At 33.9% G+C, this 21,887-nt stretch overlaps 1 protein-coding gene across 3 annotated transcripts in view; it reads left to right on the forward strand.

Annotated features, from left to right (window-relative positions):
* Positions 1-15,967, forward strand: part of LOC123536648 (carbohydrate sulfotransferase 11-like) — a 37,276-nt gene extending 21,309 nt beyond the window's left edge. The window contains exons 1-4 of one of the 3 annotated variants that reach the window (XM_053528903.1): positions 431-570; positions 13,365-13,504; positions 14,337-14,491; positions 14,901-15,967. In XM_053528903.1, coding sequence (XP_053384878.1) covers positions 13,402-13,504; positions 14,337-14,491; positions 14,901-15,962 — 1,320 coding nt within the window. In that variant the 5' untranslated portion in view covers positions 431-570; positions 13,365-13,401 and the 3' untranslated portion in view covers positions 15,963-15,967. Of the gene's footprint in view, positions 1-430; positions 571-6,450; positions 6,606-13,364; positions 13,505-14,336; positions 14,492-14,900 lie in introns of those variants that run through there. The other 2 variants (XM_045319984.2, XM_053528904.1) reach the window with 2 other exon arrangements.
* Positions 15,968-21,887: the final 5,920 nt, after the last annotated feature.

Raw genomic sequence — 21,887 nt, forward strand, 5'->3', positions numbered from 1 at the left:
TTTGAAAATGTCATGGTCAGATGAGAAAATTAAAGTTTTGATATGTGTCATGAGTGGGAGTTGCTGAATTACGTGGGAGGGGTGGAGGAGAGAGAAGTAGGGGATCCGTTCGGTCTTTAAACACACAAACAGGGAAAAGGATTACATACATTGTTAAGAATTTTATGATCATATTTTCGCCGATGGTTTTTAATATGCTGTTATTCTGTTCAACTTATGGTATATTTAAAATGACAATTAAGCCTTGAATAAAAAGTCATAGATCTTAAGCTGAATTTCAAGAACATTAGAAAGATGAAGCTAGGGTTTAATCTTCTTAGAATTGTTGAATTCAAACTATCGTTTATCTTAAATGTATACCTTATCTTTCCAAGGTTTTATCAACATAACTCTGATATTTATCATTTTCCGTGATCTCAGTTCAAGCGGAAAGAACTAGAACAGAAAACGTGTTTCTGATAAGATAAAGTGGAATTTAGCAAATGCATTCAACAATTATGTAGCATACGTGCTACTGTTGCATGTATGAGAAGTTAATACAACTGGATATTATTGGAAGTGGATTTCTGAGTAAGATTTATATGATCATTAAATTCTTCTGCTATAGGGTTTTGTAACTTTCATACAGCACAGTTAAGATCACATATAACATAAATAATCGGTATAGGATGGAGAAAATGGAACGATTAAGCGGTTTCGGTCTAATACGGGATACCTAGATACCAAAAATCTACCAATTTCTGCTCTAAAACATATTCATTCATATTATGGGAACAATTGACCTGTTCACAGCAACCGAAATCCTTACAACAGATTTCGGAGCTTAAACTTCATCCGAAAGTTTGGATTCAATTTCAGTTGTCCAACGACTTAGAGGAGAAACAAATTTATGTATGACCTGTTACTAAATTTAGCTCTATTAGATAATGAGTAAATTCGCAGAAATATCTGCATACGCGTAACAACTAGTGTATTTTTAAAAAGTACAACCTAGTCTAGAACTATCTGAAGTGCGAGTTTGTGAATAATATAAAATTCACCTCACTACCCACTTTGTTTCTTTTGTCGGAGTATTACATATTGCACAATTATAATAACAGCCAGGTGCATGAATAATTATCGTCGGTATTTAAGTTTTTGAGAAGCAGTTATCAAACGTATCTGTTAATAGACCCCTTTTTCTAGTAAGAAGAGGGACTTTCTTATGATTTTGATTTGCATGGACCGAATGATATGTGTTAGTTTTTTTTATTATAATTCAGCTATCTTTTTCTTGTATTCGTGTTCTTTTCTATTTAGCCCCACCGCGCTTGTGAGATTAACTCGATCCTATTGAAAGGTGTATGTTCTTTGATGAAAGATATTTTGCCAGAAATTGTTTTTCCTCCGGCATTGATCCGTGTAGAATAGGTTTGTGCTGGTATAGAATTTAAGAATACTGGTAAGTTTAACTGTTTGCTGTTACATTACTAAAAAGCTGTTGAAAAAAGGCACAAAACAGAAAAAACAATTTACCGCAGCCTAGACTGGCATCAGTCCTTAGAGTCCTTTAAAGCAAATATCTCTACAATAAAATCCTCTTTACTATAGCAATTTCTTGAAAAATGTACAATATTTCTTATCTCTGACTCCAAGTGTTGAGATGAGCCTAGAGAGAAAATAGGTTTCTGAGAAAATATTAGTGTCAGTATTAAGGGAAAAAAATAACATTATTACAGATTATTTGATCTCAACAGACTTTGTAAGTCTAACCGCAGCCATTAACTTAATTATCACAACTATTTTAAGAAGATTTTATGCATCAAGATTATGCTGAGATAGCAAAATGTGTAAAACTCTACTGTTATCTTCATGTTATGTTCAAACAGTTTCAAATTTCTCATCAGTACTTCACCGGAGCCAAAATTGTGCAATGTGATCTTCAGTCCGAGTCCCATGAACAACCGAAGAGTGTCACAAGTTTTGTCTACATTGTCCAAAACAGAGTTTCACACAGACATCAGTTATTTTTGAGTCTCCAATTCTTTTCTCACTAAAATTAATTAAAAGTGATATAATTCAAGAATAGATTCATTCATTACAAAACTGCGACACACTTTTATAGACCACCCTTCAAAGAAACAGAATGCTATTTTTATGCAATTTCCTTCATAAATAGAGGAATTGAATCACCAAGTTGTGAATTTCTGTTATGAAAAAAAAACACGAAGGAAATGTATTATATGAACTGTATCCTTAGGCTTCTGTTTCAGCAAAGACTGAACTTGCTCTATTTTTCTACCAAGAACTACCAAGAAATCAGATTACTTCATTCTTCAGTTCTATGCAATAGGTCGACCGTTTGAACATTATAAACACTTATTTTCCAAAAATTAGGTCTCTTGACCAGGACAGTCAGTCAAAGTCAGTTATATTTACCGGGTGAAAATCACTCATATTATTTCGGATACATTAAAACAGTAAAACTCCCATTAACGCTCCCTCCATAGCCTTGGATGACCCCATTATTATCATTGAGATTCAGAAAATCCAATGCTAAGCTGATGGTCCAGAAATACCATCCTGGCTATTCATTTCTGAAAGGTGTTATTGTAAACACATGTCAAATGTTTACAGTATGTACTGCATAAATGTTTTATATCTGAGCTTTAAAATTCATTTTTTTTTTTTTGCATCTGATGGATAAAAGTAAAATGAATTTATACGAATGCTAAAAACAATGCCAAATCGCTTAACTGCCCAAGATATAATTTACATTGCAAAATATCTTAATCGGGTACAAGAGCTCGTAGAACATGAAATGCCCCCCCCCCCCACACACACACCCCACCCCTGAAGCATTCAGTAATTGCACAAGGAAAAGAAATTATTTGGTCACTATACACAAAAGTTATACTGCTACGGGTCAATGTGATCTTGACCGTTGACCTACTGACCTCAAATCAATAGGGGTCATCTGATGGTCATGACCAACCTCCATATTAAGTATCGTGACCCTAGGCCCAAGCAGTCTCAAACTGTTTGACTGTTCTGGGTCACTGTGACTTGGCCTGCTGACCTAAAGTCAATAGGGGTCATCTGCTGGTCATGACAAACCTCCCAATCAACTTTCATGATCATAGGCTCAAGCATTCTTGAGTTATCATACGGAAACCGTTTAACTATTCTGTATCACTGTGACATTGACCTTTGATCTACTGACCTCAAAATTAATGGGGGTCAACTGCTGGTCATGTTCGACCTCTCTATCAACTTTCATGATCCTAAGCGTAAGTGTTCTTGATTTATTATCCGGAAACCGTTCAACTCTTCCGGGTCACGGTTACCTTGACGTTTGACCTACTAATCTCAAAATCAATAGGGGTCGTCTGCTGATTATGATCAACTTCCCTATCAATTTTCATGATCCTAGGCCCAAGCGTTCTTGAGTTATCATCCGGAAACGGATCGGTCTACATACAGACCGAGCGACATTAGCAAAACAATATACCCTTCCTTCTTCGAATTGTAAATCAACTGTTATTTGCTTTTCCTATCCGTATTTTTTGCATTGTCTTTTCTTCATTTCTTTCTTCGATCTTCCTATTTGCATTTACGACATTTTTGTTTTAAACGTTTTCATCCACTTCCTATATATAAATGTATGAATATATTGAACGCATTTAGAAAAACATACATAAAACTATGTTATGCATTGAATTAAAATCATATTAGGGTTGGTTTGAAACTAAATCTTTCCCTTCTCTAAGTTCCAGTTTGTTTAGTTCTGCCAATTGTTTTCTCGTTTAGGGCACAGCCATTATTTTATCTGGGGAACATACGCCGCTTTTCATGGAATTTTACTCTGACCCCGCTTTTCATGGAATTTTACTCTGACCATCATTGAAGGTTCCATGTGCACCGCCGTATGAATACATCTGCGGATGTCTCTAAATTAATTTCCGGTACTTGTAACATGTGTAAATGTTGAGTTGTGCTCAACCCGAGGCTAGAGGGTGTGGACGGTAGCTTTCACTTGAACAGTCTCAATCAAACTGAGCCAGCAACATTTTCGTTTATGTCGTGTTGGGCGGCCTGTTGCTTTCCACTTTTTATTTATCTGGCATATTTGCGTCTAAGAGAAAAAATGACTCTTTTCAAAAAGACATTCAAACATATTTCAGTATTTATAATGAAAAGGTAACAATAATTTACCGACTTCGATGAATGAGACCCTTCATGGCAAAAGATTTTACATATTCGGTATACCTTTCGCCTGAGCAAATTTATTGATACAAAAAGCAAATATTTCGTTTTCGAAAACAAAATCGTTAGATTTTAATGATTTTAATGTATATATTGTTTTATTTGCAAACATGACATTGTCATTACGCATATATTTTCCAATTTTTTCTATATCAACATACAATTCAAGGTATAATTAGTTGGACGAAATAGATAATTTGACGTGGCTTGTAATATTAAACACTCCTCAAAGGAACCTGGGAAGTTTGTCCTTTAAGCCTGAATATGTCAGTAAACATTGCTTAGCACGATGGCCTAGTAATGATCTTTTTCATCATCGATTCTTATCATTGACATGAAAATATTTTTATATAAGTAAACATTACGATCATTTAACAATATACAGTTCGATATTTTTTTCCACCAAGTACTCACTGAACAAACATGTCAGTATTTACATAGTTCAGACATTTGGCGACTATACTTAGAATACTTTGTATTGTTGGGCTTGAAAATTTATATGTTATATTATTTTCAGAATTTTGAATAAGGTGGTTCCCAACCTGAGAGTCACCAAAACGTATATTCATTGTATGTGAATTCAGTTAGGGTTACATACAAAGAGGATTGGTAATTTTCTTAAAATTATTCAACGACACTAATAGATTAAATGCGGAAAGAAACAAATCTTATATTCTTTTTATCAAATGTTAGCTTTTTTTTCTGGTGAAACATCGTAAATTCTTACATTATCGGGACACATCACATCAAAACAAGACGTATTCATATCCACCGTGCAATTTTCACTATAACAAGCACTCAACCTAACAAGTTATTCCAAATCCCAAGTCCCATGAAAAACGTTAAATCGGCTAAAAGAAATACTTCGAGTGTTCAAAAACTGTTCTTTCTTTATTGTAATGTACATCATTTTTCCTTGTCAATGTTAATTATTAGGAGACCAAAACTGCATGTGGTTATGTTTCCAATGGAGGACGGGTTCCATTTTCAAATCGATCAATTTTTCGACGTTTAAGGTTCTGTATTTGTATCTGAATTGAGACACGGCAGGACTGGTGAAATTTTGTGGAGTTGTGTGTGTGTGTGTGTGTGTGTGTGTGCGCGCGTACGTGCGTGCGTGCGTGTGTGCGTGTGTGTTTGTGTGTGATTTACTGACTATCGTGGGAATTAAAATGAAATATTGGGATGACTGAAGAAACTGACGCTAATACGCATAGTGTTCAACCATGTTGTGATTTCATGGAACAACTTTAGTATCTTAAGTTGGAAATGTTTTGCTAACAAAATATTTAAAATTAATTATTAAACAATTTCGCCTGTATTAAGCACAATACAGACTGATTGATAAACGAGTGCTTAAAAAGACAAATGTAAATTCCAAGTTTTACTGCATGCAATGCTTTGACATTTGTTTTGTCAGATTTGATGGATCAAGACTGGGTAAGAAACTTTTTATGCGCAATGGACATTAGAAAAATAGGAAAATTGAAGTAAGATGAATTCAAGAAAATCCAAGTAATATCTGTTCAGTCTATTTTCATGCACACAGTTTTCAAAAATGTACAACACCAGAGAAGATAAGAATACATCTTAGAATAGTATGGGATTGTACTGAGATAGACGGGACAATATAGTTAGATTAGTTCTTGTGAATGTTTTATTAACTAATCATTCTGCAATATTTGAGAAACATTTGAAAATGCAACGTCTTCATTTTCGTTTTCCTTCCTCTTTCCAGTTTCGTTTTAGACACACTTTTAGAACATTTGTATGCAATTTTAGCGCATGATTTATGCGCGGTTTTTCGCACGTGTCGAATATGATCAGAGAAAAGGCTTCTAGGAAACCTTTCAGTGTCCGAAGGTCTCCATAAAACTCGACCATTTCAAACTGATTAGTTTCTTTGTAATGTTTCAGGCTTTGTCCAGGGAAAAGGATTAAATACATTGATCACTTTTTTTGCCGATATTTTTTATTAATATGCTATTCAACCTATGAGATATTTAAAAAGGCAATGCCATTAATGATTAACAAGTCGTTAATCTAACTTACCTTCAGTTGACTTTTAAGAACAGTAGAAAGATGAAGCAAGGGTTTAATCTTCTTAGAATTGTTGAATTCAAACTATCGTTTATCTTAAATGTATACCTTATCTTTCCAAGGTTTTATCAACATAACTCTGATTTTTATCATTTTCCGTGATCTCAGTTCAAGCGGAAAGAACTAGAACAGAAAACGTCTGTTTCTTATAAGATAAAGTGGAATTTAGCAGATGCATTCAACCATTATGTAGCATACGTGTTACTGTAGCATGTGAGAGAAGTTAATACAACTGGATATTATTGGAAGTGGATTTTTGAGTAAGACTTGTTTTGCAGTTTTATATTCTCATTAAGTGCTTCTGCTATAGGGTTTTGTAACTTTCTTACAGCACAGTTTACATATAACATAATAATCTGTATAGGAGGGAGAAAATTAAGCGATTAAGCGGTTTCGGTCTTACACGAGATACCTAGATACCAAGAATCTAAGAATTTCTGCTCTAGAAACATGTTTATTTATATTAGATTATAAGTACACACATTATTCGAAAATTACGATGGCTTATCGACAGAATATGCTATATAATGCAGTACAACTTGAAATGGTGTGTTGTTACTACGAAGTTTGGTTGCTCATTATTTGGTTTAGTAATTTAAAAATGCAATAGTATATCATGTATTTTCACAGTGAAACTTATAAATATTAAGTATAAGTTTATTCAGGCGCTTGATTTTAAACTAGTTCGATTTTCTATGCGAATAACATGTTGTTTCTCCTTTCTTTTCCACAAGGTGGATAGCAGTGTTTCATTTGAGTTTAATGGTATTTTTATTTTTTATTTTATATAGTATTTATTATATTTTTGTTATATAACGGAACCATTGACCTGTTCACAACAACTAAAAATCTTACCACACAGGATTTCGTAGCTAATTAAAGGCCGGGAATTTTTTAGTGAATTACCGGCCGGCAGGCAATTAAGCATATATGCATTAGGGGAGGAGCTTTACTACCTATGAGAGAGTCAGCAGACGACTGTAATCTGATCATGTAAACACAGAATTCGTCTGCTTGATCTCTAAAAGCATCTAATTCATGTTTTTCAGTTTTGTTTTTTCTTTTACCAAACACTGGATTTATGTGATTTTTTCCAAAAAAATGTTTTCTACATGTATAATGTAGTTATTGCCTCATATTCTTTTCTTTCCTTGCTGTAACAATTTAAGTCCCATCTACATCACCAAGTAACTGCAAAAACGTTGCATTGTGTTCTTTAATACTCAAGTAAATGTATTAACTCCCTATCTATACAGAAATAACTTGATACACAGCAGAAAAGAATGTCCCTTAATTTTGATAAATGCCATTCAATTGACAAATGGAAGGTAAACAAAATGCTGTGCAAGTGATGGTGGAATAGGCTAAATTTACTAATTGGTTCCATTAAAAAAAGTATGTTTTAAATGTTTAAATTTTTCTACAAAAAAATGACAAGACTTAGTGCATTGCTGTGTATTTTTATCAATAAATGAGAAGATAGCTGTTTAATTTCCATTCCTGAAAGCCATAATTTTTGGGACAATATAGCTTTCTATGTAATTCAGTAATACATGTTCATAAACATGTGAAAACTTCCCGCCTTATCTAGTGGTACTAAGAACACTGAATCTATGCAAGACAGGGTGGATAAACAACATCCCATAACCAGTGGCACATACGTAAACACACAGCATTGCCAAAAGTTAGAAGAAAAATCTTATAGGACAGATCTTATCACTGTATACCAGTGAGGCAACAAACAATAACAATAATAAGAATTTGAATGTAATCGCATTGTGTATTGTGAAATAGTGTGGAAATAAAAAAATTACAAATTAATTTTTGAAAAATAAGGTCTTGAATTGTTGTTTGCAGAAGTCTCCAAAACTGAAATACAGAGGACTCTACTTATCAGGAAAAGCTTTGTACAGTACTTGGAAATTGCCGTATTTCAGGAGCTTCCGGGGGCCGCTTGCCCCCTGGACCCCTACCCAGGGCTTTGCCTATCGGCCCCCTGGCCCCCAGATATTTCTTTCAGTATTTTCAGTTTTTCTAACTTTCACCCATGCTTATGTCAAATGATACGTAGAGAGTGTGACTCATACAACTGCTGTTTCATGATTAGCTCTCAGCCAATGGAGAAGCTGCCAATCATCTGAGAGGTAAATTCAAATATTGTAGCAGACAACACATATTTTTTTTCTGGAAAGTACACTTCTAGATAATCATTCAACATATTCTTTTCAAAACTTATAACAATGGTGCTGAAGAAGACTTGTGCAAAATTTCAAAAAGATCTGTTCTCTAATTTCTTTGAAATTTTGATATAAACCTTTGATGTTGCTTGCTCACTGTACACAAAAAGAGTGGCCATTTCTCTACCTGAACTCTTTTTATAGTTCTTCCCCAGCCTTTAAATCATCCGAAAGTTTGGATTCAATTTGAGTTGTTCAACGAACTAGCGGAGAAACAAATTTATGTATGACCTGTTACTATATTTAGCTCAATTAGATAATGAGTATATTCGCAGAAATATCAGCATACGCGTAACAACTGCTCTATTTTTTAAAAAAAGAATATCCTGTTCTAGATTACATATTGCACAATTATAATAACATAATTACAGCCAGATGCATGGATCATTATCATTATCGTCGGTATAAGTCTTTGAGAAGCAGGGTATCTAAAGTTATCAAACGTATCGTCTACATTATTTTGTTAATAATTTATCTAGTTTGTTAATAGAGTCGGCAGCCCCCTTTTTTGTAGTAACAATTACCGTAATTCGCTCCATGGTTTTAATGGCAGAGAGGATAATTAATATTAGTATTTTCTTTCTAAGAAGGACGACATATTAACGATTTTGATTTGCAGGGACAAAATAATTTGTGTTACTTCAGTTCAGCTAATATGATTTGGTGAAAAGGTGCAAAACTCATTTCTTTTTCTTGTATTCGTGTTCTTTCCTATTTAACCCGGCCACATAGCTCAAAGGAAGAGCGCTGGTAAGGATAATTCGATCCCAAGGAGAGGTGTATGTTACTTGATGAAAGATATTTTGTCAGAAATGTTTTTTCATCCGGCATTGATCCATGTGGGGAAGTTACGTAGAACAGGTGTGCTGGTCACTGTTAAACATACATACAATTATGTTATGCATTGAATTACAATCATATTTGGGTTGGTTTGAAAATAAGTCTTTATATGACATATGGGCTACAGAAATTTGCGACAAAGGGAAAAAGTATCTGATATTACTCTTTTCAAAAAACATTAAAACATATTTCAATACTTATAATGAAAAGGTTTACAATAATCAACCGATTTCGATGAAATCGAGCATACATGGTAAAATATTTTCCATATTCGGTATGCATTCGATTTGATAAAAGACATTGTGTCTGAAATCATTCGTCCTCCACCTCTGATAATTCAGGTGGGGAAGTTGGCAGTTAATTGCGGAGAACAGGTTTGTACTGGTACAGAATCCATGAACACTGGTTAGGTTAACTGCCCGCCATTACATGACTGATATACTGTTGAAAAACGGCGTTAAACCCAAAACAAACAAAACAAAAGCATTTCGCTTGAGCTAATTTTATTGATACAAGAAGTAAATATTTCGTTTCCGAAAAGTTACAAAATCATCAGATTCTAATGTATATGTTGTTTATCACATTGTCATTAACGAAATATTTCCCAATCTTTTCTATATCAACGTACAACTCAAGTAATGATCAGATAGATAATTTAACGTGGCTTGTAATATTAAAACACTCTTCAAAGAAACCGGAGAAGTCTGTCCTTTAGGACTGAATATGTCAGTAAACATTGCTTAGCTTGATGGCCTAGTAATGCGGCGTAATTCTGATCCTTTTCATCATCAATTCTTTTCATTGACACGAAACATTTTTATATAAGTAAACATTATGATCATTTAACAACGGACAGTTCGATAACTACGCACTGAACAAATACGTCAGTATTTACTTGGTTCAAACATTTGGCGACAATACTTTGTATTGTTGGGCTTGACAATTTATCTGTTACAGTGTTCTTAGAATTTTGAACAAGTTGGCTTCCAACCTTACGGTCAGCAAAACGTATATTCATTGTATCTGAATTCAGTTAAGGTTAGATTCAAAGAGGACTGGTATTTTTCTGAACATCTTAATACAGATTTTTTTGATAACATATGTTTGTGAAAATAGTAACACATTGTGTTTCTTTCATTTTTATTCTCTTTTTTGTGGAATCTGTCTTTGCAAGTTTCAGGTTCATGGGGTTTCATTAAGTCTAATTATCGATTGCAAAAAACAAAGTGACGAAGTAGAAATTTTGTAATGTAGAAACGTTAGATATAATTTATCTTCATATTGGATAATCTGGTGTTTGCTTGCTGTAATAGAAGTAATTCATAGAGAATATTATATGAGAATGAATCTTTTTTCATACTGAATTCAAGTTGAGTAGAATAGTACTAAACGAAATTCTGCTGAGCATTTTATCCTTAATCAACGATGCAAATAAATTAAATGCGGAAAGACATAAATAATCGTTTTCTTTTAGTCACGTTTTAGTTTTTTCTATGGAAACATTGCAATTTCTTCAATTTATCGAGATGCAACACATCTACACAGAATGTATTCCTATCCGCTGTGCAGTTTTCATTATAACAAGTAATCATCCTTACAAGTAACACACTATTTTAAGTCCCATTTTTCACCTAAAAGAAAGACCTCAAGGCTGTTTCTTAATTGAGATGTACATCATTTTTCCTTGTCAACGTTAATTCAATATTAGGAGAACAAATCTGCATGTGATTTTGTTTCCAATGGAAGACTGGCTCCATTTTCAAAATCGATCAATTTTTCGTCCATAAAGTTTCTGTAGTTGTAGCTGAATTTAGACAGGACAGGACAGGACTGAAATTTTGTGTGAAATTTAAACAAAGGGAGGTTTTTCTTTGTGTGTAATCTACTGACTAACTAGATAGAGTGTCATGGGAATTAAAATTAAATATTGGAGCTTCTTTCAAATATGACAGAAGAAACTGACACTGCATTTCTCCAAATGATACAGGACAAATACACTAGTCCAACCGTGTTGTGATCACATGGAATTACTTTTTATATCTTAAAGTTGGATATGTTATACTTATAACTGATTCTTGTTTATTTTCTCCTGTATCAACAAGCATAATACGGACCCGTTTAGATAAACGAGTGCTTAAAAGACAAATTTAATTCCAGGTTTTACTGCATGCAATGCTTTGACATTTAGACTTGGTAAGAAACGTTTTACGCCAAAGGTACATTAGAAAAATAGGAAAATTGAAGTAAGATGAATTCAAGAAAATCCAAGTAATATCCGTCTATTTTCATAATACTTTAATGAGCACACTATGTTCAATATTTTACAACACCTACGTCTTGGAATAGTATGAGATGGTACTGGGATAGAAGGGACAATATAGCTAGGTTAATTGTTGTGAATGTTTTATTAACTCTTCTTTCTGCAATTTTTTAGAAACAATTCAAAATGCAATGTCTTCATTTTCTCTCTCCACCAACCCCCCCCCCCCCCCCCCCCCCCCCCCCCCCCCCCAACCCACGCTCTTTCCAGTTTTGTTTCAGACACGCTTTTTGGACATTTGTATACAGTTTAGGCGCATGATTTTCGAACGTGTCGAATACACTTAGAGCAAAATAAAACCTGTCAGTGTTCGAAGGCCATCATACAAAGCGACCAGTTCAAATTGATTATTTACTTTGTAATTCTTCAGGCTTTGTCCAGTAATTATGAAATCAATACCGCTTTGTCATTGTTGCAAATAGAATTGATATATTAACAAAAGTCGTGCAGGACATGGCCATTCTCCTGCCGAAGCAAATGTTTCTTGTAAATCTTGGCAAGAAAATAATTTTGAGATAATGAACTTTATGTATATTAGTTACAGAAAAGAACAGATTTTATCCAAACATACGGTGTTCAGTTTGTACGCATATAGTTATGATGTAAATAGACTGCAGTTTACCATGATTGTTATTCCTTTCATATGTTGACAGGAAATTTAAACTACACTTCCTCTCAGTGTCCCCTCATTGTAATAAGTTAAAGAAAGTGTGAAATGAAGATGTTGAGTAAAAGGTGGTTATTCAAAAAGTAAGCAAGGTAGAGTTATGGTTATTGTATAGTACGCTTTCTCTCAATGACTTGTCAATTAAATAGTTTTAAGTCATAATCAAAATAGGGATACAATTCAAAACGTAAGCAAGGTAGTGGTTTAGTTCTTGCACACTTTCTCTAAATGTCATTTGTTTTTAACAATATCCCTGCAAAAGGTTTGGAGTTATGCTTCGAACAAAAGGGTTAAGATTAAATTGTACCAGATGAAATAATTAGAAAGTGAACAATACAAAGTTGTGATTTTTGTACAATGTACTTCCGGTCAATGGTTTCTTGCTTTGTATGAAGTTGTTATTGTCGAGCCAAAAGTGTTATGATCAAATCAAAACAGGGAGATATCTCACATCAGCAAGGCAGAGTTAGGCCTAAAAAAATTTTGTTTCCGGTGACAAGCTAAAAAAATAGGGTAGATAGGTCGGAATTATTTTGGGGGGATTTTTTTATTAAGTGAAACTTTTCGAAAATTATGTTTGTGTCAAAAATGAATACAAATAAGGGAATATGCCTTTAAATCATCAGTAAGTTGATTTTTAACGTTACTGACCATGTTTAAAGCATAAAAAGTGCAGTTTTGCAACTTTTTCTTAAAAAGTTGAAAAAAAATTCTCCAAGGACATAAAACATTTAGGGTCGGGCCGAAAGTTTAGGGTAGGTCGGGATACCGGAAACAAACAAATTTCTTACGCCTCATGGTTCTTGTACACAACACTTCCTCTAACCAGAGCAGTGAAATTAGTGTGTTATATTCTAGTGAAATTTTCAAATTTTAACCTTCCCTTTTTCAATAGATAACTAAACAACATAAAAATAAAACTATTATGCAATATATCTGCGTTGTGTATTTTCAGGAAAGTGGTTTGCTAGATGACATAACCTGTATGCAGTATGAGAAGGGAGATCATCCATGTCTTTCTCTTTCTACTGAAGAGACTGAAACAGTTGTTCCCCCTGCTGATATTTATACTGTCGTTTGTATTCATCGCACAAGGTATAACTGCAATAACTGAAATGCTAATGGTCATAATTCTGAAAAACATGTAAATGTATACGAAAATGTTTTCAATAAAATAAATCATTTTTCGAAAAAATGCTGCATATTCAAACATACCTCGATAGACTGAAGTACTGATTATGATTCCATTAGTAAACTCTGACCTTATTCCAATGTCTCTGTCACTGAAACCGCCTCGGTAGCTTGGTGATAGAGCGTCCGCTTCGAGTGCGGGAGGTCATGGGTTCGATCCCCGGCCGCGTCATACCAAAGACGTAAAAATGGTAGCATGGCGCTCAGCATTAAGGGGATAGTGTTAGGACTGGTCAGCCCGGTGTCAGTATAATGTGACTGGGTGGGGTACCATGCCACGTGTCTACGGCGTGATATTCTAGTGAGGCAGCACTATAAAGTTGGACATTGTGCTCACTATTACAAGAAGACACCGTTGTTTATATGACTGAAAAAATTGTTGAAAAAGACATTAAACCAGAACGCACGCACGCACGCACACACGCACACACTGTCACTGAAACCTCATTCTGCCTGTTCATCATCAGTTCAGCATGACTTACACTTTGATAATGATTTCATTTGTAAGCTCTAACATTATGCTAATGTATTTGTAACTGACACTTCATTCGGTATTTCTATTACCATTGTAGCATGGCTGTTAACCTTGATAATGAGTGAATATGTAAGCTTGATCTTTTTTCAAAATTTCAGTTACTAACTGTCTGTCCAACACCACTGTAGCATGACTGTTACACATTGATAACGAGTGCATTGTAAAATGTAAACGATGCTAATGTTCCCATTGCTATTTTAGATCAAATGACGACATCCGTTCGTAAATTCAAAACAAGAAAGTCAGCGCATGTCATACAGAGGCACAACTCGCTCAAACCGTTTCCTCAGGTAGCATCCTCTAACACGACGGCATACACACTTCGACAAACAACAGGAACAACACTGGCAGATTTTGTGAGTGGAATTAACTTCTCATCTTTCTAATTTTCAGCAGTTTAGACTTTCACTTTGAAATAAGCAGTGGTGTGTTCCCTGTTTCCTGTTAAGCACAATTTTGAATTACTTAAACTTAGTATGTTTGCTGTCCCTTTAACTGTCAATAACCGAACAGTAATGTCACGTATCTTATTATCTTTTTATTGATTCTGTTATTATTCAGCAAGTAGCTTTCCACAAGTTATAGAAACTTTATAAACTACCCTTTCCACTGTTGCAAGAAATGTATCTTCAAAACTTGTCTTTTGCAGCAACTTTTGAATCTTTAAATCTAACTGTTGATAGCGCTGTTTTCTGAGCATGACAAATGATATTTTATGAAGGCTTGAATATTTCTTTGTTTAAATTACAACTAATTTGTTTTCAGAGTAATTACAGCATAAATGGAGAAAGAAATGCAGCTAGAACAAGAAGTGTTTGCCAGAAATATCATTCGTTACAACAGCAGATCCAGCTTACTACACGATTTAACAGAAACAATACCTTACTCTTTTGTCCTATCTATAAGGTCGGAACGACATTTTGGAGACGAGTGTTTATGATAGACAGGGAGAAGAAATACTCAAAACTTGTAAATCCATATGAACTGCCTTTCGACAAAGAGTACCCAGCTGCAAAATTTATATGGAAAAGAAATGTAACTACGACACAATACAAAGTAATGTTCACACGAGATCCTTATAATAGACTGTTTTCATTCTTTGTAGACAAGATGGTGGCCCCAAATCCTTATTTCTGGAAAACCGTTGGGATTAAAGTGGCTGTTCTGACGAGAGGAATTCGGAGGGAAAAACTTAAAACAGTGTGTGGCCATGATATAACATTTCCGGAATTTATTAAATACGTTATTCATACACTTGAAACAAGAACAAATATTGATCCGCATTGGATTGAAATGGAAAGAAACTGTTATCCGTGTGAAATGAAGTATGATTTCGTTGGTAAAATGGAAGATTTTCAAGAAGATTCTACGCAAATTCTCAATAAACTTGGATTAACAAAGATGGCGTCATTTCTTGAGAAAAACGGAAAGAACGCTGCTGTTGAAGATGCAATGAAAGATACGCTGAGTCAGCCATTTTCATTTCGTGCTAAATATAGAACTTGCATGTCTTTCAAAGACGCTGTACTGCGTGCCTGGCAGAAATTACAAATTAGAGGTCTAATTGGAAATGATACATTGGATGTTTCATTAATTAACGAAAAGATAACAAAACTTAGCGATATTATTTTGCGTGCAAAGGAATCTAGACAGTCATCCACGTCTCTTCAACGTAAAACAATAAAAAATGATATGTTCAAATACTTTTGGGGCGGTGTGCCTTTTAGTGACTTGTTGAAACTGCAAAAGCTTTACGCGAAAGACTTTGAACTTTTTGATTATGAAAAAGGTCCCTCTATATTATTTCAGTCGCAAATAGATTCTTAAGACTCGATGTTAATTCATCTTCATACGTACACAGCAAACATATGAAAGTACTTAAGCATATCAGCAAATGTTGCTCAAGTGTGTAAAAGTATGATTAGTTATCCTTACATTTTCTAGAGCAAATCTTAGCAACGCAGTATGTTTCTTCGTTACAAGAGATTGACTTGAACGTGAAAGCTAATTGGTTGCTTCATCTTAGTCTTGGTCTTGTCTTTCGAAATTGAATAATTTGATTCTCTTTTGGCATTGCCGTTCGCTTAGGCTCTGGACATTTATCAAAAATTTGGAAATCATATTATCATATTACGGTTATTACCTCCCACACGATTCTAGTATTTCACAGGTTGAAGATGGTAAAATGTTGGCCCCTGTAATATTGGGTCTTGCTTAAAAGAAGTGGACAATTAAACGTATCGATAATTAGATCCATCGAAATATGTGTACTACGTATAATAAACGTCTCGCTCTCCATTTTTCATACTGACCCCAACAAATGTCCATGGATGGCCATTAATTAATAGTGATCATATCCATGCGAACCGGAAGACTCGGATCCTTAGGTCACATAACTCTGATATTGCACAATAATTATATATGACAAAATTTGCGGAGCACATACAGCAAAAAAGAACAAGAGCATACATATGCAATTTTATCTGTTATTTGATCGGAAATACCAATGGCAGCTATGGCAACAGTCTTATTCTCAGATTTTAAGTTGCAACTAATAAAAGTTGGAAGGAATTGACAGTGTAACTAAAATTAAAAAGTAGCCACAACTTATTTCAGATATACCGGTATGTGAAATAAACTGCAAAGTGCACCATCTGAAAAAATAATGACATGATCAGTTTCTTGAAAATGAGTTATTTGAGCCGAAACAAAATGATCTTGGGTAAAATATTTGGGGGGAAATGAGACAACTCCGCTAGGAATTTATTGTATGTTTAGGTGACCATGTACTTATATCCTGTAAACAATGCACTTTTTACCCCTATCAGGAAAGAGTACACATAATTACAACATACGTATTTAAGCAGACACTTAATTTGTCAGTGATCAGCAATTTGAAATGTAAATATGCAAAATTAAGATCAAGAAACTCCCTTTAAGAAATTGCAACATGTTAGTGAAATTTGAAAAAATCTGATGATGTATTAGTAAAGGTAAAATGCAAAGAATTTCAAAAGGTGAAATATGTTGGTAAAGCAAAGTAATGGGAAGAGAAAAGTCTCTGCTGTCCATATGTATACATGCGTTAAAGAATGAGACGAATATCTAGAAATATGAGAAGATTGAACAAAAAACAGTTTGAGGATTTTTAGATGCACGACTGTGTTATCCTGTATTACAGGTAACATAAATACATTTCTTTTCCATTGCATTGAAATACCATGGACAGGGAAAAAATGAGAAGCGGTATTCACTCGAAAATGTTCACCTATAAACAGGCTTTTTCATCCAAGTAAATAGGGTTTAAGACATTGCATAGAAGTAGCAGTTGTTGAGTGGTTGTCAATTTGTGGTCAAGGATTTGGAACGTTGGAGTATAGACAATCCTCCAACAAAACGTGTGTTGCATTATGTTGCCCTCTTGCCTATCAGGGGGAAAAAAAGTTTGATACAAAAAGATATACTCTTATACGTTGATGGAGTAAAATACAACATCTCGGTATACACACTGCATAACAAAACTGTATAAAATACACAGTGTGTGAATAATGGGCCGACCATTAGAAATCCTGGGTGATGGAATGGCGTTCTGGGATTTTTCTTAGTGCAAATTATTTGGCAATCATTTGGATTCGTATGAAATTCAGATTTTTCAGAATAAGAGGGCCATATTTGTGTTGTTTTTTTTTTCTCAGTTTCTTTTATTTAAACACTAATAAACATGATAAAGGTATATATTATGTTTTGAAAGGATATATATTATGTTTTGGGCATTTTGCTAAAGTACATGAAATAGCTAAATGCAAACCTTTTGTCTGTTTTCTTTTTATAACATTCTACATTATAAAAAATCGCCTTATGCAGAACAAAACTGCATTTTGACGTATATTTTGGTGATATAATCTTCCCGCCCTATTTCAGATTATTGGTGTAATAAATTATGCCTGTGAAAATCAGGTGAGGATCCGAGCCTTTCGGCCAAATAGGTAGCGATGCTTTTGGCTAACATATACACGCCTGTATGGCTAAATCGAACGCCAAATCCTGAAATCATAAAGGAATTTAACACTGACAATATGGCCGTCAATTATTTTTTATATCCTAAGTTATAAAATGATGACATTTGAAGAAGAAAGTATTATAATGTGATACCGGTATCTTATTTCAAAAGCCGTATGTTTTAGGATGAAATTATTAGCATGGTCTTATTATTGCAAAACAAATATACATGTCCACATGTGTGTGTGTATATATATATATATACACACACACATGTGGACATGCAATAATAAGACCATGCTAATAATATATACATCCACTATGCATATTTGTAGAAAAGAAAAAAAAGAGTTTATTTTCTTATTTATAAATAACGTTGGTGCAATAATATTAAGGACGAAACTTTACAATATGATAGTGTTACAAAGTGCTATTCCACCTTAAAAATACATTGAAACAATCAAGATTATAAGAAAAGATAACATTCAATGTTAGTTGTTTTTTCTCGAGTATGCGTTTTTGTTTGGATTTAAGGTTATTCTAAATCTGTGTTGTATCGGAAGACAAATAAAGATTTAACGTTCTTCTGTTTATTTTAAAGATCGATATTTGAATATCTATTATATAATTTCAAACACTTACAGAAAGAAACGTTTTTGAAATAGTAAAGAAAATTAACATTTTTCTAGCTTATTCTTAGCTTATCTAACATTTATTTTCACTCACTTTATCATATTTAGTTTGCGGTGCCATATTATATACTCTTTGTCGTATTTGGAGGAAAATGAACATGCTGAAAATTTTCACTCAAACAGTGGGCGAGTAGTTTTAAACTGACCGCCGTTTCGTGTTGAAGCAGTGTGAAAATCTATTTAAACCAACACAAACAAAACTGAATATAACCTATTTGGTTTAATGTTAATGGGTCTTTTGTAAAATGTTTTGAAACTTCATTTCACAAAGTGGATATCTAATAAAATCGCATTCAATACAAATCAAATATTGCGATTCGAATGCTATAAACATTTAATTACGTGATAGAAAATAAATTGAAAAGAACGTATACCAGAATGATATATATTAAACTAGTCGACGGAATTCTAACTTCTGGGACGACTGTTAACTTTCAAAGGTACGTAAGTCAAACTTACGCGTAGTTTGTGTTTAATTTATTTAAATTCTTTCTTGAAAGTCTGGAACGCTCAAGAAGAACCTTTCAAGAGATTATTTTTTTTTCTAAATGCCGAAAGATTGTATGTTATTTTGATTTGAATCTCACTAAAACTTGTATACAAGTTGTTTTCAAAACTATGATAACTTATACGTAAAAGAAAAAAATTAGAATCGTTTTTGATGCTATTTATCTCCTGTGGGTTTTTCATGCAGATTTTGTTTGTAGTTTCTGTTGCTGATATCTGGTTTGTGACCTTAACATTTTCCGAACCTCCATATATGCAACGGTCACTTGTGATCGTAATAGGGACAGGGCGCAATCCCTTTGAGATACCAGTTTCACAATGCGGTTATTAGGACATTATGTTTTCTTTCTGTTTTAAATATATAGGTGGGTTTTTTTTTTAAATCCCTTATGTACTCACAGGAGTCCTTAAAGAAAAGTCGAACAATATATCCATTTCAATGTAATGACCGAAATCTTTTATTTGATAATAGTATGATGTTATCTGGTTGTGTATGAAAGAATAATAAAAAATAAGGTTAAATAAAAAGTTTTTTTTACCAAACAAGCGTTCAAGTGACGGCGTGATTTATTTCTAAATATTATTTGATAAAGAATACCAAACTATACTTTCAGTTTTTTATTTTCATAATTTAGAATCCAATTTTTGTACTGAATAATTTTCTTTATAAACGATGTCGTATAACTGCGGTTTCACATAATGCGGCAAAGATAAATGAAATGGAACTAGCAATCCCACTGGTCCAGGCATAATTTTTTAATCAGTGGCTTTTAAGATATGGACATCTGTACATCAAACAGTATATATCTTCAAAAATGATTTCCGCGTTGATAGGGATATAATGTAATACTATTGAAAATGTTGGATTGCCGTATAGCCCGCGCTTTGTTTTCATAACAAAGGAATTACCTCTTGCCAAAATATAAATGCATGTGTTTGATATGACTTTGAATCATAAAATGCCGTCTATTTGGTGGGATTACTACCGAAAAAGGTCAGAAATGCATTATTAATTCAAAATTTCAAAGGAATATTCGAACTCTTTTGTAAAGCGTCAGGATTTTGAAACTTGAAACTTGTTTATTTGCTTAAACGCCTACTTCTACCTATAAAATCATTCTCAGCGACGTTGTACAATAATAAACAGTTCAATGATAATAAATCAACAATTATTACATTAAAACACATGCAAGCCTCCTCAAATAATCAGTCGTCAAAGCTAAAATACAAAACATATTGTTATAGTACATTACTTACAGAAATTCATTATCCTTATGCTAGTGATTTTTAAAAATAGACAGACATCACATCAAATTAATCGACAAAAACTCTTATGGATTCATGTCAATTTCTTGCCTACCTATCCTGGAAAGTATACATTTATCCAAGCACGCGCTGGGGATAGATATTCCTGTCTTTCCCTAAGGAAAAACCTTGTCTGAAATAGCGTGCACTAAGGTGACGTCACATAGTACTGGTACCATTGTGACGTCATAAACTTTATAAATAATGTCAGGAAATACCAAAACCCTATTTGTCTCAACGGTCTATTTTGAACATGATAGGCAAGAAAAATGATCTAACATGTCTGCCTGTGTGAGACAGCTGTTTTCCCTACTCTCGGGACAGCATGGATAAAAAACCTCGCTAACGCTCGGTTTTCCATTCCACACTGTCCCTCGGGTAGGGAAAACCCCGTCTTACACAGGCAGGCATGTAAGATCCTTATAGTCATTTGCACTATTGTGACTAGATTCTATAATTTTAAAGTAATTTAAAGTAATCTCTGAAGAAATAAGTTTTCAAATGTTTCTTGAAGATGTTCATTGATACACTTTGTCTTAGGTTCAAAGGCAGTTCTTTCCAGAGCTTAGCTCCGACAGTGCTGAAACTTGTCACTGAATGTCTTTCTCTTGTAAGGAACAACATAGCAACTTGCTGATGATTCTGAAGATCGCAGTGTGCTTTTTCGGACGTTACTAGACGACAGATCAATCAGGTATTGAGGGGCATTTACAACAGAACAGTTGTACACATAGATTCTATTCTAAGTAAGAATCTTAAAGTTAATTCTTGCCTTGATGGGTAACCAGTGTAGATCATACACTATCACACCTATTCCGAGAACAAGTTTAGCACACATATTCTGGATACGTTGGTATTTACTTAGTTCGTTCTGAGTGATTCCATAGAGAGTAAGGTTGCAATAATCTAGGTGGGAAATCACTAATGAAAGAACTAAAACTTCTGTGGCTTTTTTAGTTAAATATTTACGAATACCTTTGATCTTAATTAAAATAATTCAAGATTACAGCTTGACACGTTCTTTTTACATGCTCCTTGAAATTTAGGGTATCATCGAGAAAAGCGCCTTTATATCTGATACAATTCTGTAATTAAATTTTACCACCACATATGTCAATTTCTTTGGTGTTACACTTACTCAATTGTGGGCGACTGCCAAACATGATAAACTCTGTTTTAGATGCATTCATTAGTTTATTTTTGTTCATCCAATCTCCGACAACAATAGCACAATCTTGAGGTTGGTGAA

The sequence above is a fragment of the Mercenaria mercenaria genome, chromosome 17 (genome assembly GCF_021730395.1).
Source record: "Mercenaria mercenaria strain notata chromosome 17, MADL_Memer_1, whole genome shotgun sequence".
Taxonomy (NCBI): domain Eukaryota; kingdom Metazoa; phylum Mollusca; class Bivalvia; order Venerida; family Veneridae; genus Mercenaria; species Mercenaria mercenaria.